This window comes from Embiotoca jacksoni, unplaced genomic scaffold, assembly GCF_022577435.1.
Source record: "Embiotoca jacksoni isolate LCO1_2020_lvr unplaced genomic scaffold, fEmbJac1.0.p SCAF_35, whole genome shotgun sequence".
NCBI lineage: Eukaryota > Metazoa > Chordata > Actinopteri > Embiotocidae > Embiotoca > Embiotoca jacksoni.
The window spans coordinates 4,093,041-4,111,401 of record NW_027185387.1 but is presented as its reverse complement, the minus strand read 5'-3'; the positions used below and the strand labels follow the sequence as shown (position 1 = coordinate 4,111,401).

The window sequence follows — 18,361 nt, the reverse complement described above, 5'->3', positions numbered from 1 at the left end:
AAAATGCTGATACAAGTGCATGTTTTAGCTTGTCTGCACAAATTAGTACATGTGCACGACTGTAGATACTGTATTGCACACCGAATGTTATTCTGCTATTTCGTCATAATATTCTGACCGTAATTCTTGAAATGTGAAGCCGTAAGGTCGGTGAAATGTACTCCGAGGAGTTATGAATGAGCGCGCACCAAACGAACTCAGCCGTCCGAGCGGCATGACCGTTCTTCTGTCCGACGTTGCGTCGAAATGAGTCGCGCGATTTTGTCCTACGAGCTCGCGCGACGTCTTGGAAAATCTGCCCGCCGGGGAAATTCACTCCGTTTACACCCGTTTTATGAAAATTACCGAAGAAAACTCCACCGGCAACGCCTTCAGAAGAACAAACCCGCCCGACATCTCCCGCTTCCCGTTAACAATCTTTACGGTAGATTGATGAAAGCCTCACCGACGCCGAGGGGGGGGGGGGGGGGGGGGGGGGGGGGGGGGGGGGGGGCACTTTCACCAGCTGGGAGGAGCGGCGAGAGCCTGCTGGGACTTGTCAAGACCCTTTGGGTCAGTCAAGAATTTACCTCCAGCTTTAGTACTTCCTGGCTTTGTCTGTTTAAATGTTACGACTCGACTTAACCTTGAGCGTGCCTCCGCTGCCCACATCTACACTCCACGCGCCAGCGTTTTCAAGTAGGAGGTACCGAAGCACCGAAGACGGGCTTCTCGGGTGAGCTTCCGAGTAAAACAACCACCTGAAAAGGCCCGAAAGGAGGAACGTGAAAATGGAGCTCCGACTGGCGTTCAAACCAAAAGGAAATAAACATTTCAGACAGATTCATTAAGAGTTAAGGTTCGACATTTTAAAGTTTCACAGAAGTAGCTTAACGTTACTTCCAAATTGACATTCTGCCCCCTGGTGGTGCTTCCTGCAAACATCCTAACAAAAATGTGTTCGTAGCACATAATATATTATAAACTACTGGGAACCAACTCAACAGTGAATCTACCTTTTAGATGAAAGGAACGAGCCCGGAACTGAATGGAGACTTTCCGAGTCCCGTTTATCTCTGAGAAACGAGTGATTTGTGATCAGCAGCGATCCTCTTGGTACTAGACCGACTCTTGATTTCGCAGTATGGGACAACGTACTGTATTTTACTGCCTGAACTGAACTCGGTGATGCAGAATTTATTTTCCGTGGCTTCGAAGTGGTTTAAGGATGGCAGCACACATCCTGCCCATCGTATACACAGGTAAACACCAACAGTACAGGAGCTTCAGCACCGACAGCCAATCATGATCGGTCATTCATCAGGATTGTTTTCTGACATTGTTGCAGACCCGATGGGTTTATTTCACGTGATGCGACAGGAACAGTCACGCTGTTGCAAAATGCTACTTTCAAATCTGGATGCTTGTTTTTCAGAGCCGATTTGGAAGTAATTATAATGACGCCTAATCCATGACCTAATGTTTATATCAAATACAAAATATTTTTAAGGAGCGACCTCACTTAAGACATAATACAACACCCCACTATTACTATTTGTCATTACTAATCTGTGTTTTAGAGAAAAGAAGATTCGGGAAGCATTAGACTCTTCGACCTGTAAAGGGGTGGTAGCCCAACCCAACTGATTAAACAGAAGTTTTGGAGTTAAATAATTGAACACTTTTGACTTTCGAAGGTTGCGGTGGAGAAATAAAAAAAAAACAGAACGTTTTGAGTAATTTGTACTGATGGAATTAATATTTTTTTGGCAATATTCTCCTTCAAATAATTTATAATATATTCTGTTATTTACAGTTTCATTGCTTTGATAAACTTTTGAGTTGAAATGGTAAAAAAAAAATAAAAAATACCCTCGCAGAAGAGAAATGTGTCAGATGCTTTACAGAATGTTGGAAATGTGATTCAAGGAGTTTCCTCTTTCTCTAACGCCTTATATTGTTATTTTAAACACACACACACACACACACACACACACACACACACACACACACACACACTCTTCCTGAACGCAAACACTCACACTCTGAAACTAGGTCTGTGCATAATTACAAACACCAGCTCAAGGGAAAAAAAAAAAAAAAAAAAAAAGGAAAAAAAAAAAAACCGAGAGGAGAGCTACAGTCGAGGCTGCAGAAAATATTAAACCCGCAACAGAGCACACGAGAAGGTTTTAGTGGTGAGAGCTGCAGATGACTGAACTCATCCCTCAGATTGTGAACCTCAAACCAGAGCACACAGACACACACAATGTGAGCACCCACCTCTCGTTCAATCACCCAGGCAGCCCTCTCACTCACAATATATTGATCCTCTTTTCATCTCAGCTGCGTAATTTGTGGGCTACAGCTCGTCTAGTTGTGCTTCGCACGAATCCCTTTTTAAGTAGTTTTTCCAGCGCTTGACCACATCCTTGAAGATGGGCGAGTTGTCTATGGATGCCAGCAGCTGCAGCTGGTTAATGTGTGTGGGTGTGGTAGTCCCAGCGGGCCAGGTTGGGCGCAGTGCCCAACATGAAGTGACGCAGGTCGTAGATGCTCCCCGACCCCGTGTCGAAGAGAGGCAGCATGGCCTTCAGCGCCTCCATGCCGCGGCCGAACAGCTGCCCCGCCTCCCTGCCGAGCTTCTCCCCGGCCGTCTCGGTCAAGTCGTAAAGTCCCAGCAGGGAGTAGATGAAGCCGTTGAGGACGAAGGAGCTGGGCGTGGTGGGGTACTCTTCGTACCAGTCGTACTTGTTCATGAACACGGCTTTGACCCCGTGCTGCGCCGAAGGCACCTTGTAAGGTCCGACTGCCTTGAGGGCAGCGTTGAGGTAAGCCTGGTCCTTGGTGAGGAGGTAGGCTCTCACCAGCGTGGACATGGCCTGGCCCTGCGCCATGGCCGAGTACCAGCCGGGCTCCAGGGGCCGGAAGCCCTCGCCCAGTTTGCGGGTGACCATGATGGGCCACCCGCCGCGTTCGTCCTGGTTACGCAGCAGCCAGTCGCTGGCGGCAAAGAAGGCGGCCGTGTGCGCGGTGGTGGAGATGGTGACGTTGTCAACGAAGCCGCGCCCGTGTAGGGCTAAACGCACCACCCGTCTGGGCATGATCTGAAAAGAAAATGAGCCGCAAAAGGCGGACTAATAATTAATGACTGGAATCAGGACTCGGCATTATTCACTAATAATAGTCATGATCTCTCTTTCATTTTTTTCCATTAACTGAATTTATTTACATCTGAAGTCAATAAAACAAAAATATTGTAAAAAAATAATGCTGCAACAGTAACTGCAAAAACATTGCAATTATTAGACATTATATAGAAATACAGCTTTTTTTTGTTGTCTGAAACCCCAAAATAATTCAGTTTACCAGAATACAAGATGAAGAAAAGCAGGAACTCATTTCATTTTCTTTTGAACAATCAACTAACCGTTTCAGCTCCAGTCCAGTTACTGAAACACGGGTGTTTTGTTTAAGGTTCGATTTAAACCAACCTTCGTGGCCTTGACGGCCTTGGTGTTGGACAGTCCGACGCCCCTTCCTGAGGTCGGTGAGCAGGTCCCGGGTCAGAGTGCTCCAGGCGGTTCGCGGCCCGACACCGTAGGTGATTTCGCGGTCTTTGAAGGCGATGAGCTGCGAGCTGGTCACGTAGTGGATCGTAAACGGCGGGCCCTTCTCCGTGGTTTCCAGGGTGACGGACACGCTGCCGTTGGACACGAACTTGATGTCCAGGCTGAGGATGAAGTCTTTGGAGTTCCCCAGCTGGAGGGACACGCCTTCTGAGGACTCTGTGGTGGTGGGGGAGGGGTGGGTGCAGCAGATAATGGGGGGGTGGGGGAGGTGGGGGTATGAAAAAGTTGTATAATGAGCCAAAACTGCAGGACAAATCAAATTTTACAGCGTCTCTTTAAATACATTTGGTCAGAAAAAAAAAAAAATCGCTAACCTCATTTGACTGCTGGATTACTGGATGACAATGGACTATTTTTAGCCTTGAAGCCATTAAATCTGTCTGTCTCTCTTAAAACACTCTCTTTTGATGGTGTGTGTGTGTGTGTGTGTGTGTGTGTGTGTGTGTGTGTGTGTGATAGCTTGTCTGCGCCTTTATGTTCAAAAGATTTTCACATTCTCAAATGATCAATAATAACCAGAGAACTTTGAATTTATCTCTGGTCAGAAACCCGACCGTCTTAATTACGAGTGGTTTTATATTGTTATTACCTGTGTGAAGGGCCGTGCTGTGTGTGTGTGTGTGTGTGTGTGTGTGAGAGTACACACACACACACACACACACACACACGCACACGCACACACACACACACACACACACACACAGAGAGAGAGAGAGATAAACCTCTCATGGGATGAGCAGTACAGATGTGTCACTGCACACTGAGCTTAATTAGGAGGACGGAAGGGAGGGAAGAAAGTGGAGAGAGGAACAGAGGAGCAGCAAGAGGAGTACAAAAAATAAGCTGATTCTCCGCTGTAACTTTTCTATTTGAATCTCCACGTCTCTCCCCTTCAAAGCGCAAAGACAGAAACTCAGATGATGCTCCGTTTCCACACTGCCGCCTTTTACACTGTATCAATCTGTGCCACTTTAGTTCAGGTACTTGCAGTTGCAGTTCCGATTTCATTTCAAGTCCTCAAAGCAACCTCCGCTCCTGCACTGATCTCTCCTTTGGCCTCGTTATTTGGTCTGCACTGCACCACAAAAAATAAAACTTTTTTTCTGATCAAGGCTCCCCCAAATGATGAAGAGGAGAAAGGTTGAGGAACCAATAAATAAAAGAGGGATAATGGAATGAGGGGTTTGCGCAGGTGCCCTTAAAGCCAGCCCCGGAGCGGAGAGAGTGAAAATGAGCCAATAAGTGAGCAGACAATTGAGAAACAGAAGACACGAGATCTCGTATGACACGAGACGAGAAAGCAGAAGCAAATGATGCAGGCTGAGACACAAAGATAGTCGATCAGGAGAATTAAGGAGAGAGACAGTCTGGCAGGGGCCTCTGGATGACTACGGCTCTTTAATGCACTCATAAATCCATTACTTAAGGCAATGCAGAGAGTAAGTGGATTTGTACTCTGGCCCTGTGATTACTCTGCCATCAATAAAGGATGGGCAGGGAATATAGACGAGATTCCACCTCCGCTGCTCCGGCTCCCCCGCTGTTTAGCAATAAGTCTGCAGACGGCGATGACATGCTGCTGGAAATATGTCGGCGCAAACTATGCTTGTATATACACGAGTGAGCACTTGAAAACATATGCACAGTGACGGGTGACAGGATGACAGTCAATGCGTGTGGGATCGATTCAGACACACACACTCTGCTTGTAATTTAAAGGGGATGTAATTGTACAAGTAAATGCAAGTATTCTAATCACCGGGGATCTGACTCGATCTGATTGGAAACCTGACGATACTACGTCCCGCCCACCGATGGCCGTAACCTGACTGCACCACAGGCCCGTCAATCAAACAGACTCCCCCCCCCCCCCCCCAAAAAAAAACAAAAAAAACCACAACCTTTTGAAGCTTATGGTTTGTGTCGACCAAAAGGTTTTTACCTTGTTACAGAGTTCAAAAATGTTAATGCTGCGAGCGTCACCGTCACCATCCGTCCAATCACAGTGAAGGAGGAGTGGCACAAACGCAGGTTGATTGGTCCGCCTTTCAGAGTGGCTGAGCGAACGCTTAATACGAGCCGAGTTGCCGGCGAAGATACCTGGAGCTGTGAGCGACAGTCAGCTAGCAGAAGTCAGCGAGTCAGGTGTAACAAATGTGAACCCTGAATGCACCCCAGCTGTGTAGAGGAAAACCTCAGACACCCGCCCAGAGCCGTCGCGGCGCACCACATACACAATTATAAAGAGGTGCAAAAGCTATTCTTCTGTGATAGTGTGAATACGCCTCTCGTTAGGGGAATGGTCTGTACAAAACGCATTTCGGAACTACCAACCGACCACATGGGGGTTGAGAAAATAAAGGTGCTCAGTGGCAGACAGTGTTTGGGCAGGAATGTGCAGATGGTAGGTTATCATCGGGGGACACACGATTGATCCACTTGTCAGAGGCTTCGAGAGATTGTTCAACATCCATGCCCTAGATACAGTAAGGAGGGAGGAAAAAAAACACCCAAACAGGAAGACGGGGGGAGGAGGAGGAGGAGGAGGAGGAGGAGGAAGGCAAAGACAGAAAGAGAAACTGACAGCAGAGGAAGAAAAATATGAGGAAAGTTTGATGAGAGGGCAGAATAAGGAATTAGAATGGATTGGGGGAAATACAGTATGACTGCAATGTTTAGGAAGCACGAGAATGCTGAAGGGTGATAAGTGGGTGGAAATGAGTAAACAGGGGTGGGCGGTGTGGGGGGGGGGAGACTGACAGATATCTAGGGTAGACGGGGAAGATTAACGGGGAATGAATTCAGCTGAGGGAGGGCTGAGGAGCGATGATGAAAACAGGACGATGTCAAAGAAAGAGAGCGCGCTGATGGCGAGTTGAGCTGTGAGGCAACGAGAAAAAGGAGCAGAGAGAGTACGAGAAAAAAAGGTGTACGGTGGTGAAATGAAAAGAAATTGTTGATGAGTGGTTGAAAGCGGAATAATTGGGGGGGGAGGGGAAAATTACAGTAGAGACAGCAGAGGACAGAGACAGAGTGTCCTGGAAATATCAGCAGGAGATCAGAGGAGAATAAAGACAGCTCACAGTCAGCACTGGGTAAAAGATTTTGACTTCTCCCGTTTCCAAAAATAACTCTGCCAACTATCTCCACGCCTCGGTCATTTTACAGCTGTAAAACTTGGCCAGATTTCCTGTTTCTGTTGTAATAAATAGTCCGATTTTGCTTATGGATATTTAGATGACTCTTGATCGATGCATCCCCCTTCAGTTATTATGTTTAAAACGCAACTAGAAGGACACTGGGAGACTGCAGACCTCCACCAAGCCAAACAGTCCAATCTTCTATGATATGCAACTCTGCAACCAGTTCATACCGTTTGTCTGGATCTATTTCCCAAACTATTAGAATGATGTCAAAATATGCTCGGTGCCTCGCTGAAGTCTCATCATACATCTCAGCAGTTGTTCCGGTTCCAGTTCTCTGCTCTGAATCCACCGTCCTCCCCGAGCGCCTCCGAACGACTGCCCGCTGTATTAAGTTTGAAGTTTGTGTACTTTCTTGGAGGTTAGCTGCAGTCTCGTATTTGTGGTCTACACAAACATTATAAACAACCTATTCTTCCTACGTTAACAACATCATTACATATTGTTGATGCTCGTTGTTGAGGCAAACTTGGTTTGTTTTCTGTTGAAAAAAAATGGAACAATTTTATCAACATTTATTAAGATATTTATAAAAAAAAATTCGAGTGATAAGTTTAAAGGCATAGCAGGTAGTCCAGCATCTGTGTTCACCAGCTGTCTGTTTACAGAGTTACACTCAACTACTGTCGAGCTACCTGGGAGCTGATCTGAAACCGATTGTTAAAGCTTCAGCCTGTAGTATCTTGGGAGGGTCTGTTGGCAGAAATGGAATAAATATTTTATTACTATGTTTTTATTAGAGTGCAATTATCTGCTTCAAAGAATAGTTGTGTTGTCACTGCTTTAGAATCAACCCTTCGTATCTCCATAGGGAGCGGGTCCTCTCCCAAAGAGCCCGCCATGTTGAACCGCCATGTTTCTACAGTAGCCCAGAAGGGACAAAGTAAACACTTGCTCTGAGACGGGCTTCGTTTGTTTTTGGAGAGTTTCGCGGCCACCACAGATTCTCTGACAGCTGGCAGGGTGAGATGAGGGGTGTTCAGGGGAGTACAATCCACCACATCGCCACTAGATGTGAGAGGACCCGCTCACTGCTGCCAACATCACGACAACGACACGTTCCTGTAGATACATGCTGCACAACATCAGGAGAATACGTCCTCTTCTCACTCAGAAGGCGGCGCAGGTTCTGGTCCAGGTTCTGGTCCAGATTCTGGTCCAGGTTCTGGTCCTCTCACGTCTAGACTACTGTAACTCCCTCCTGGCAGGTCTACCTGTTAGTGCCATCCGACCTCTGCAGCTCGTCCAGAATGCAGCAGCTCGACTGGTCTTTAACCTCCTAAATTCACTCACACTACTCCTCCTCCTCCGCTCCCTTCACTGGTTACCAGTAGCCACCCGCATCCGTTTCAAAACATTGGTACTTGCGTACCGTGCTGCGAACAGATCGGGTCCAGTGTACATCCAGGACATGGTCCAAGCTTACATCCCAGCCCGCTCCCTCCGCTCTGCTTGTTGCTCCCTCGCTGCGAGCTAAACACTCTACAAAATCACGACTGTTTGCTGTCCCGGCTCCTAAATGGTGGAATGAGCTCCCCAACGACATCAGGAGAGCTCCCCAACGACATCAGGACAGCAGAAACTCTGTACATCTTCCGCCGCAAACTAATAACACACCTCTTCCGACTTCACCTTGAACAGTAGAACTTTAGTAGCACTTAAAATGTCACTTACTGATAGCACTTTGTAGTTTGGCTTTCTTGAAGAAAATTGTATTTTCTTGTTTCTTGTTCTGGGTTTTGTACCCTCATGGTTGAAATGCACTTATTGTAAGGCGCTTTGGATAAAAGCGTCAGCTAAATGTAATGTAATGTAGATGCCACTAAATCCTACACACTAAATAAAATCACACGTGGTGGTGTTTCTTCTTCCACAAAATCATCTTAAGTCAAGCATGAATCCATAAACAAGGATACATATATACCAAGTGAGCATATTAATCAGGCAGCAGCCAAGTTTGTTTTTGTTGTTTTGCCAAGTTACAGAATTACCAATAATTGACAAGAGCTCAGTGGATTTGGCAGAGAAAGTTATTAGAGCTGCTGAAACCAGCGGTTACCGTTTTAAACTGTATCTAGCTACAGTTGGTTAAGACCTTTTTATTATTAAAGCGACAATCTGAAGTGATTTGATAATTTCACTCTTTCAAGTAACGCATTTGGTCTAAAATGTAAGTTTGTAATTGTGTAGGTCGACATTACACCACAATGAATTTAACGGACGTAAAACAGTAACACAATCCTTGGATAATCAGCCCCCTTAAACTGTGCTACAGCTCCTCCAAGTCACACAACCAGTGAGAATTAAAAAACAGACTCACAGGATCTGATTCATTCTCACCACATATTGCAGCACTGAATGCAATTCTGTTTGGGGCATAATGAAAAGAAGGAAAAAGGAGAAGGCTTATCTTTTTTTTTTTTTCCCCCCCCATTCGGTCTCTCTTTATAGATCAATTTTTCGATGCATAAGGGAGAATGCTGCACACAATAAACGGCTATACAGTCTGAGGCATGCTGGAGCAGAGTGTCCTCAGTTCTATATGAGCCTCGGATACAAAGCGAGTGAGCTGAATTAAATTAGATTCCACAGAGTTGAAACAGTGCAAAATGGCACCAAGGACGAGGCCGGTCTTCAGGCAGTTTTATTACTAATGATGAAACTCCCCATTTTCTGAGGTTCTTTTAACTACGCACTTATGGAGAGAACGAGGCAGTTAAAGTATATTGTGTGTGCTAATATTCATCTATATGTAGAGATTCTGAAAGTTGTTGCTGTAATGTTCAAATGACATTCAACAAACAATCAACATAGAAAAAGGTTTCGGTGTCAGCTCTTCACTCATCAGAGGCCTTCAGGTTTGATTAATTAATTAATCCATTATGATACAGTCATTATAGTACTGTAATAAATCATAAACAGGGTGATTAAACCAAACTTCAAAGGTCAGAGTGACAGAAAGAGCAGCTTCACAGCTCTGAATCACGGAGAGCAAGACACAGAGCTGTAAGGTTACATGCTTACTGGATAACTAAGTTTAATATGATATGCTTGAAGGACTAATCTGGGCATATTTAATATATTTGTTTGTCAATTAATAACGTGAAAAAACAACAACCTAGAATGAATGAATTATATTCATTAAAAGCCTGATAAAGTGAACATGTCAATCTATGGTGTTCAGATCCTGCAGTGTTGACTTTTGAAAACTAGAAGCAATCAAAATGTGGGACATCGTCTCAGTAGGTGGGATGTGGGACATTGGATTAAAATACTGTGTAGTCCCACAGAAAGTGGGACACCTTGGTCACCCTAAAATCAATCCTACATAAACTGTGCTGCTGCCGGAAATATCCACTAGACCACCAAATATAAATGAATTGGCAGCTGAGGATAGTTGTAAAGTCAATATGTACCGTTAGCTAAAACAAAAAGAGGCACCTGAAACAAAGTTTTGCAAAGAGCAAGCTAACCAAACAGCCTGGAGCTTTATTAGTCTTTGACTGGTGATAGAATTCAGGTTAATTGGCTGCGGCTGATAACATCTGTAGACAACAGGTATCAGTTCAATTTCATATTCATGCTCTGTCTCTGGCAGTAGCTGGAAGTTTCATAACGCCTGAAAGAACAGAATAGGAAGAAAAGTGTGAAGTTTTGTGTCTGCTGGTTCTTAAATCATCATCATTTCTAGGAATGTCATTCTGCTCTGGGTTCACTGTCAACCATGACAGTCAGTCAGCATCTTGGCTACTGTGGCAGTGAGTCACTGCAGACCATCATCCTGTCCTGAGGGTGTAGTTTCATATCGAGCCTGCTCCAGCCACAGTTAACATAAGATAAGCTGCTTGCCCCGAGGCCGTCCGGGCTAATGGAAGGCTTACATACCGGGAGCGCTGAACTGACGCACGGAGGTAGCTCTGGTCTTGTCATGGACACGGCTGAGACCGCAACCTTTCGCAACACTCCAGGGAGACGCGCTGGCCCGGCTGTCCCTCTCCTCGGCGGTATCGTAGACCTCCACGTGGGGAGCGCGCTCCGTCAGGTTTTTGCTGTAGTGGCTCAGACCGTATTGGGCTATCTGGATGGCGTAGAAGTAGCCCTGAGGGCCCCACTGAGTGGACAGAGGCACGCCTGGGTGGAGAGGAGGGAGGCAGAGGAGGAGAATGCGAAATCAAAATAGAAAATGAGCTTCTACGCAAGAGATCATGCACATTACAATTTTAGGCTTGGTTGTCTTCTTCTGGTTGTTTGTTACCTTTAGAGAGTATTGAAATGCCTCAGTGCTTACACTTCTTTATAAACTTTTTGCAGTATATTTTAAGCACATGTTCATTTTCAGATGGCACTTGTCATAACAGCTATTTTTATTTTATTTTCTGGCTTACGGAACGACTAAATCGGGTTAAGCGCAGCATAACACTGAGTTCATAACCGCAGTCATAAAAAAAATTATACAAAATGAATTCCTCATACCAAAAATATATTTTCAAACTTTTCCGTAACTGGATGAGACTATAACGATGGCAAAGATTCAAATCTGTAACCGTTTTGTAAAACTGGGAGCAACCAAATCCCCCTGGTAAAAAAAAAAAGGAGCAGAAAATGGTTAGAAAGTAAAGACGGACTGGCCGTTGTGGTGAAATTCAAGCCAATCCAGTGCATCTCACTAGAGGCGAGCTTCTCTGTTCACGCAGCCGGAAATAGCTCGGGCAAGAGAATCACTCTGATTAACAGATAGCTCACTTTAAGACCATGTGACAGGGAGCGCGCACGCGCTACCAAAACCCCATCCGTCTGAGGAGAATGTAATAACTCCGATTAGGGGTGAAAATGTACCACATCCCTTCAGACTCCTCACCGCTGCATACCGAGCTGGTCACTGTTCTACTTCCCTTATTGTCATTTGTGCCGTTTAAAATACGAGTTCAGCCGCCCGACGACAACTCAGACAGTGAAGGACTTAACATGGAAAGAAACTGCATCGTGCTTCCACTGACAGAAAAGAAAAGAGTAAATGGATTTTTCACTGTTGCATTGAAAAAGTTCCTCTGGTCAATTGTTTCAACCTTCAATTACATGAAAGCATGTAATGCACCCGTCAGTCAACTAGAGGGTACCGTGTCAGTGTCACGCTGTGCCCCATCAAGGCGTGAAAAGAAAGGTGCCTTAGATTTATGAAAATGCTACTTGTTTAAGTTTAGGAAAAGATCGTCACTCGAGTTCGAACAATAAATTACGTAAATGACTTTGCGCAGGCTACGTAAAATATGTTGCTCTATGTCGGTAGCTTACTTGCGTCATTTAAAAGAAATCTGCATATCATACTAGATCTACACTCCTACTTGACCTCCTCCTCTAACCCTGGTCATACGTTTCATCTAGTGGGCTGACAGCTGTATTACACCTGTTGGTTTTACATTAGGGAGATTGTTTACATGTTTAGAGACCATACTCCTACTGATGATGTGTGTAGTGTGAATAATAATAGTAATATGTTGTATTAATAGCATCTTTCGTATATAAAATGCAGCTCAAAGTGCTTCGCAAAAAGATAAAAGCGCAAGACAACTTCAACAGAAATTCAAATGACAATTAATGGCGGTAAATATTTAGTAAATTACTTACCGTGAAATAAAATGTACATCTACACACACGCTGGTGGAGCAAGAACGTAATGGTTAAACAAAGTCTTAGAAGATATCTTACTAATTATTTTCTAGATTTTCTTTCCTCGTTCTTCCAATTGCTTAAACGTGAAGTCACCAGTCAGCGAGGAGCTTCATCGAAACCTTAACTCCCCCCCCCCCGATCCGGCCTTTGCACAGGACTCCCATACAACCACCACAGTAGAGGTTAATGCTTCAACAAGGGCGTGATCACTCACAAAGTACCATAACTAGCATTAGTATTCAATGGACTCACCAACCACAGCTACAAACACAATCGCCGAGGACTAATGGGATGTTCCTGTGGATCTAGATGGGTTGTCTTCTGCGTCACAACATTATTCTACAAATTCTGTACCAGCTAAAGGTGATTCATGTTTTGTAATTTCATGAACTGTAGGTAGATCAGGGCGAGAAATGACTTCAGACAGAAATCTTCTGAACTGCAGACCGGCAGTCACAATGACAAGCAGAAGTAGAAGATGACGCACAATTTTCAGCAGCTCCCTGCAGTGTTCCCGGAGCCGGCAGCCCATCCACAAAGATTTTTCATGTGCTTGTACTCATTTTTTTTCCCCCCCTATAAAAGTCAGCGTGACATAGATATTGCTATCAATAAGTTGTGTGAGCAGTCCCTCCTCGCTGCGGCAGGTCAGGCCGAGCTGAAGCTGTGCATGTTTTTCCTGTGCCACTCAATTGCACAATTTCATGCCATGCAAGTCACACTTAGCCATCGCATGCATACTTTAGATCATTTTTTTCTATAAGCAGAAGCGACAAGGTGCTTAAATGTGTGCTCAAATAAATCATTCATTTATTGCATTTTCTTCAGTTTAATCTCCATTACTAATGAGGCATGAATCTTTTTTTTAAATTTTTTTTTATGTTTATATTTAAAGGAAAAACTGTATACCGTGGACCGATGTCACATTTAAGCAGTGAAGTCATCACAGACCTGATTGTGAACCGATACGCTTGCTTAACGTTTTAAAGAGAAATGCATACACACTCGTGAATCTCCTCACAAACACTCACACTTCCTTTCCCCCGCCAGACTTCTCTCCTTGCCTGTCTTGTTACTGGCATCTCTCTTGACAACTTAAGTCAAATGACTGTCAAAATCCTGACACTGTAACTCTGCTGCACACTGCATAACACTAAGTAATCCATGTGGAATTGACTGTTAAGCCTCCACATAGTTTCATGAGTCCAGGGACCGGACTTTTCAAGGAATCTGAGAAACTAAGTCGTCCGCCAGTTCCAGTCGGCTCTCAGGCCAGCGTGTTCCAGGACTTAAGACTCTAAGCCCGCGGGAATTAACACAACAGCTAAAAGTGCGACACAGTCTTATTGTCCAATGTTGTTCCTTTTTTTTTTTTTTTTTTTGAATCACTAGCTATGTTTTTGGTCAGGAAAACTCTGACATTTGGATGAATGTGTGTCGACAATGAAGGTGCGTTAAGCAATATGTTTAATGTTAACGGTGAAGCAAATGTCTGTAACGCGTCATGTGACCGTGTCAATTGTTGCGTTGAACCCACTGAGATTTCAAGGATTTCTGCAGCTTTTAGCCTCTTAAGCTTAAACAATCTCACTTCCAAGAGCATATTCACGGAGTAAATGCTCAGACTTTTTCCTCAGGAGTTGGTGGAGCCCCAAGCAGAGCTAAAAGGCCAGTGAATATTGGACTAATGTATTTGACAGGTTGTGAGCAAGATGATGGCCGTGGGATGATGAGGTTTCTCTTTGTACAAGTAAATCAGGTAAATTTAGCTAACAAACAGCCATAAATAATAACTTCGTAGATCAATAGTCTATAAGGACGGTGTTTCTGTGAGGTTTCTGCCTTCTAATGGCCAAAAAAAAGTCTGAATGCAGCTTTAACACTATCATTACGGCTACATTTTACAGCTGGACACATGAGGGAACACATACGAGGAATAATACCATGTTAATTAAGATGGATATTAATCTTTCTGCTTTTAAGTGTTTTACAAAATACAGGAATTTGACACTGACAAGCTTGTAGCAGCCGGCTGCAATCCAGCACTTGTTGTGTATAGGTGGAAGCCTACTGGAAGAGTAATGCCTTCACACTGACCACAATTTTATTTCATCTGACATGACACAGATAGAGCAGGAATCTACTTGACTCAATTATTTTGTGGCTTCTGTGGAGTCACGCTAACCTGGCTGCAGGCAGCAACAGTTTGCATTAGTGTCCTGGTTTCTCTTGAGAGGCTATTCATCCACCTCTGAGTTCACCTGAAAGTGCTACATCTATCTTAGTCAGCAGGTTGAGTGTGCACAGTGTTAGGTTAAGAGAAAGTACAAGTCGCAAAGGTGTTTGCACAGAGACGGTTAAGTGAGACTATGTGTGTTTTATTAAGTACTTAAAAACGTTATAAAACATGTTTTAGGACCGTGTGTGTGTGCGTTTGTGCAAATGTTTAAGTGCCGGTGGGCCGCAGCCAAACGGGGAAGGAAGATAAAGATAGTCCAAGAGAAAGCGAGAGACACAGAAAAAGAGACAGATCGTGATTGAAGATGGTGTTGTTAGAGAGGATTAACTACTTCAACTAATGATGGTGGCCTGGCTGCCAGAGCTTCATTTTTCTTAACTTCTGTTCTTTGTCTCAAGAGGCTTTGGTGCAACAAGGAAAAGTAAGGTCTGATTTTATAAACCTCTTTTGTGAAATCATAAACCCTACAGGAGATGTGACAAGTAATGACAGGAATAAGTGCAGCATTTGTCAGTTTTTTTTTCATGACTGTTAACAGGAAAAAGAGAGAGAGAGAGAGAGAGAGAGAGAGAGAGAGAGAGAGAGAGAGAGAGAGAGAGAGAGAGAGCTTAGATTTGCAAAGACTGACTGTAAATTTTAGAATCATTTGTCTCCAATGCCCTCAAGATTATTTGACCGCTTACAATTTGGTAAAGCGTCCAGCGCTGGACTTTGACTCCTGAGGCAAGTTACACTCAGAATACAGCAAAGGCTGAAGTGTTGTAAAAGGGCCATTACGACATAATGTCCTGTTAAATAACTTTTCCATGGGTGGCAGGTTGCTGCGGGAGAGAAATGCTCCTCTGAACTTGTTTAAAGCCCTGAAGGTAGCTCTGACCATGACAGGCTCATTAATGAACTGCTATTTTCACCTATAGAAATATGCTAAGTTGACGAGAGGTGTGTAGGCTTTCGTATGTGCAGTGTTAAATAACGACGAGCCATGAGCTTAATTAACGGATCTTGGGGAAGTGCGTGTTTGGGAAGGTATATGCATCTCTTCTATGTTGTGCTGAAGGAAGTATGGAGGAAACGGGAGGGTGAGAAGAACTGTTCAGCCCCGAGATTTGGCTGGATTCCTGTACGACCTATTTTCGACTACATATGTTCTATCCCTGTTGTAGCAGGGCAAAGTAAGACAGCATTATTTTTAATCTGTCACCCAGAAAGGACTTTGTGTGTACGAGTAGAGTTCAGGTAAAACTGTAACATAGGGTTTAAATTACTCATTTGATAAGATCAAAGTCATTTTTCAAAGAGAAATTCTCTTAAATTCTTGTCCCACCTTCTTAAATGTAAAGTTTTGATACTCTTCTTTGCATTATACGATGGTAAACTGAAAACACATTTGTGTCAAATACAACAAGCAATTTGAAGACATCTTCCTGGGCTGTGGGAATAGCATTTAATAGATACAAAAATTAATTGAGAAAAAAAAAATCATTGGATTAATTTGATAACATAAATCTATTTTCTGACCTGCCTTAGCCCCGTCATTTCATTACTATCTGCTATTATACCTGCAGTCCCTTAAAGAGAGTACGAAGGAACATCCATGTTGTAGCTTTAACATGAAATGACGACCACGTGGTTCTTTGTGTCATGAATTTAAAAGCAGATCTTCATCATCCTTATGCACAAAAAAAAAAAAAAAAAAACCTAAATTTAAATGGGGGAAATTGCACTATCCATCTCAGCAAAAATACTTATTTACTACCGGCAAATTGCTCTTACAAACACTGGCTACCATTACTCATCAAGTTAACCTCTGCACCCGACACTTTATTGCATTTCCCCGCCAAAACAAAAGCTTGCTTCTTGACTGAGGAAAGACTCAGAACTGTGGCCAAATAACAGTCAGACATCCTCTCGTTATCTCATCTTCAATGATAACACAAATACGTTTAAATGCGTACGGACTTTTTGGAATTATATTTTGAGCTCCTGGCATTTCTTTTCTTTTACCGGGGACTCTGGCTATTTGACAATAAAAGAAGGATAATGAATATCTATTTTGTAATTTCAGGCAACTATACAGGTCCACTTCTTCAGGCAAGCAGGGAATGGAACTTTATTGATGACAGTGTGGTTTCAACTAATAGCCTTTTAAAATGAGCTATTGATCCTTCCTGGCAATTATTTTCAGAGGAACCTTGAAAAGAAAACAACTCGAAGTGTAGAGGATCACAGAGGGATGCACCCATTTAACAGACATCCAGCTGGTCGTATCAATACAAAGAAATACTGTCGGTGTCTGAGTGAAGAAAAAGAAACGTTTTTAAGTGACTTGACAAAAATCTCATTTTGTGTTTGAAAACGGGCGGGAGAGATTCGAGTAAGTCCTTTTGAAATCTGATCTATCTTCTCAGTCAATACCTTGATTCCCTTTCTAACATATAAAATCAGTAATATATGCACTACTCTGCTGAAAGACCCTTGATTAAGTAAATCACATTTCTCTGGGACTTGGGGTTTTCAAATACATAAAAAAAAAAATCCAGGTTGACAAAAAAACAAACAACTAAATTGCCGAGGCTCCTCAGAGACAAGACAAATACATTTATTACATGTGTGATGCAAGCTTAAAAAAATAAAAATTGAATGTGAAAAATTACAGCAATGTTGATTTTTTTGTTTTGTTTTGTTCACATTCTGCATATGTAATAAATTTATTCCTTTCGTATGCCAGGAGCCTCTTGTTTGCTGTCAGTGTGTGGGCATTTTTTGCAATACGACGAGACAATTGATCTTGGCTACACACACCTGACACTACTTTTTAAAAAGCCTGGATTTAAAAGCTTAAAACGCCTCCACATATTTTTCTGTCGCATCGAAGTAGACAGCAGAAGTTCTTAAAACATGAATATTTAGATGTACGAGTGTTTTCTAAAGCTCACACTGTAAGCACCTCTTCGTTAAATTTAAGACGTGACGAAACAAGTGAAAACCTCACCTTCCACTCCGCTGATACACTTGACACGGTCGCGAACCTCCACGTTGTACCCCTCGAAGGACATGAAGACGCCGTCGGGGTGGTAGGGCTCCCGCTGGGTGTAAACCTTCGAGTAGCTGTGCTGGAACTCAAAGCGGTCGTAGCCGTCGTACTGCACCACTTTGCCGTACACCTCGAAGTACTTCTCCATCCAGCTGAAGGGCAGGTAGATCTCCCCTCCCTCTCTCCGGCCTTTTATAGTCGACTCGTCATTGATTAAGGAGTCAATTTCTTCATACTTGATCCCACCGACGACAGGCGGGGGCTCTGGAGGCTGCGGAGGATGTTGCTGGCTGCTGATGCTGGCATCCCCGATCTTGGGACTTGGCGCCACCAGGGCGGCCCGGGGCAGGAAGCGCACCGACGTGTCACTGGAGCAGCGGTTCCACAGCAGCACGGTGATGAGCGTGAAGAGGGCGCAGATGACGATGAGGGTCTTGTAGTTCACCCGAGCGGCCAGGCAGCGCATGGTCACAACCTGCCTGCGTGACACAAACAAGAAGCCGACACGTCAGGAGCAGGGTGATGCGTCGGCAGTCGGTGAGCACAATTAAGATGTCATCTGGTTGAGGCTTTTGAGGAAATTCACAACTGAGAGGGCGGCGGA

At 44.0% G+C, this 18,361-nt stretch overlaps 1 protein-coding gene across 1 annotated transcript in view; it reads right to left on the bottom strand.

The window, feature by feature from the left end:
- Nucleotides 1-490: 490 nt before the first annotated feature.
- Nucleotides 491-18,361, bottom strand: part of LOC138208054 (D-glucuronyl C5-epimerase B-like) — a 53,426-nt gene continuing 35,555 nt past the window's right edge. The window contains 7 exon segments of the mRNA XM_069165702.1: nt 491-2,379; nt 2,381-2,467; nt 2,469-3,086; nt 3,474-3,515; nt 3,517-3,767; nt 10,700-10,945; nt 17,716-18,236. Coding sequence (XP_069021803.1) covers nt 2,353-2,379; nt 2,381-2,467; nt 2,469-3,086; nt 3,474-3,515; nt 3,517-3,767; nt 10,700-10,945; nt 17,716-18,223 — 1,779 coding nt within the window. The 5' untranslated portion in view covers nt 18,224-18,236 and the 3' untranslated portion in view covers nt 491-2,352.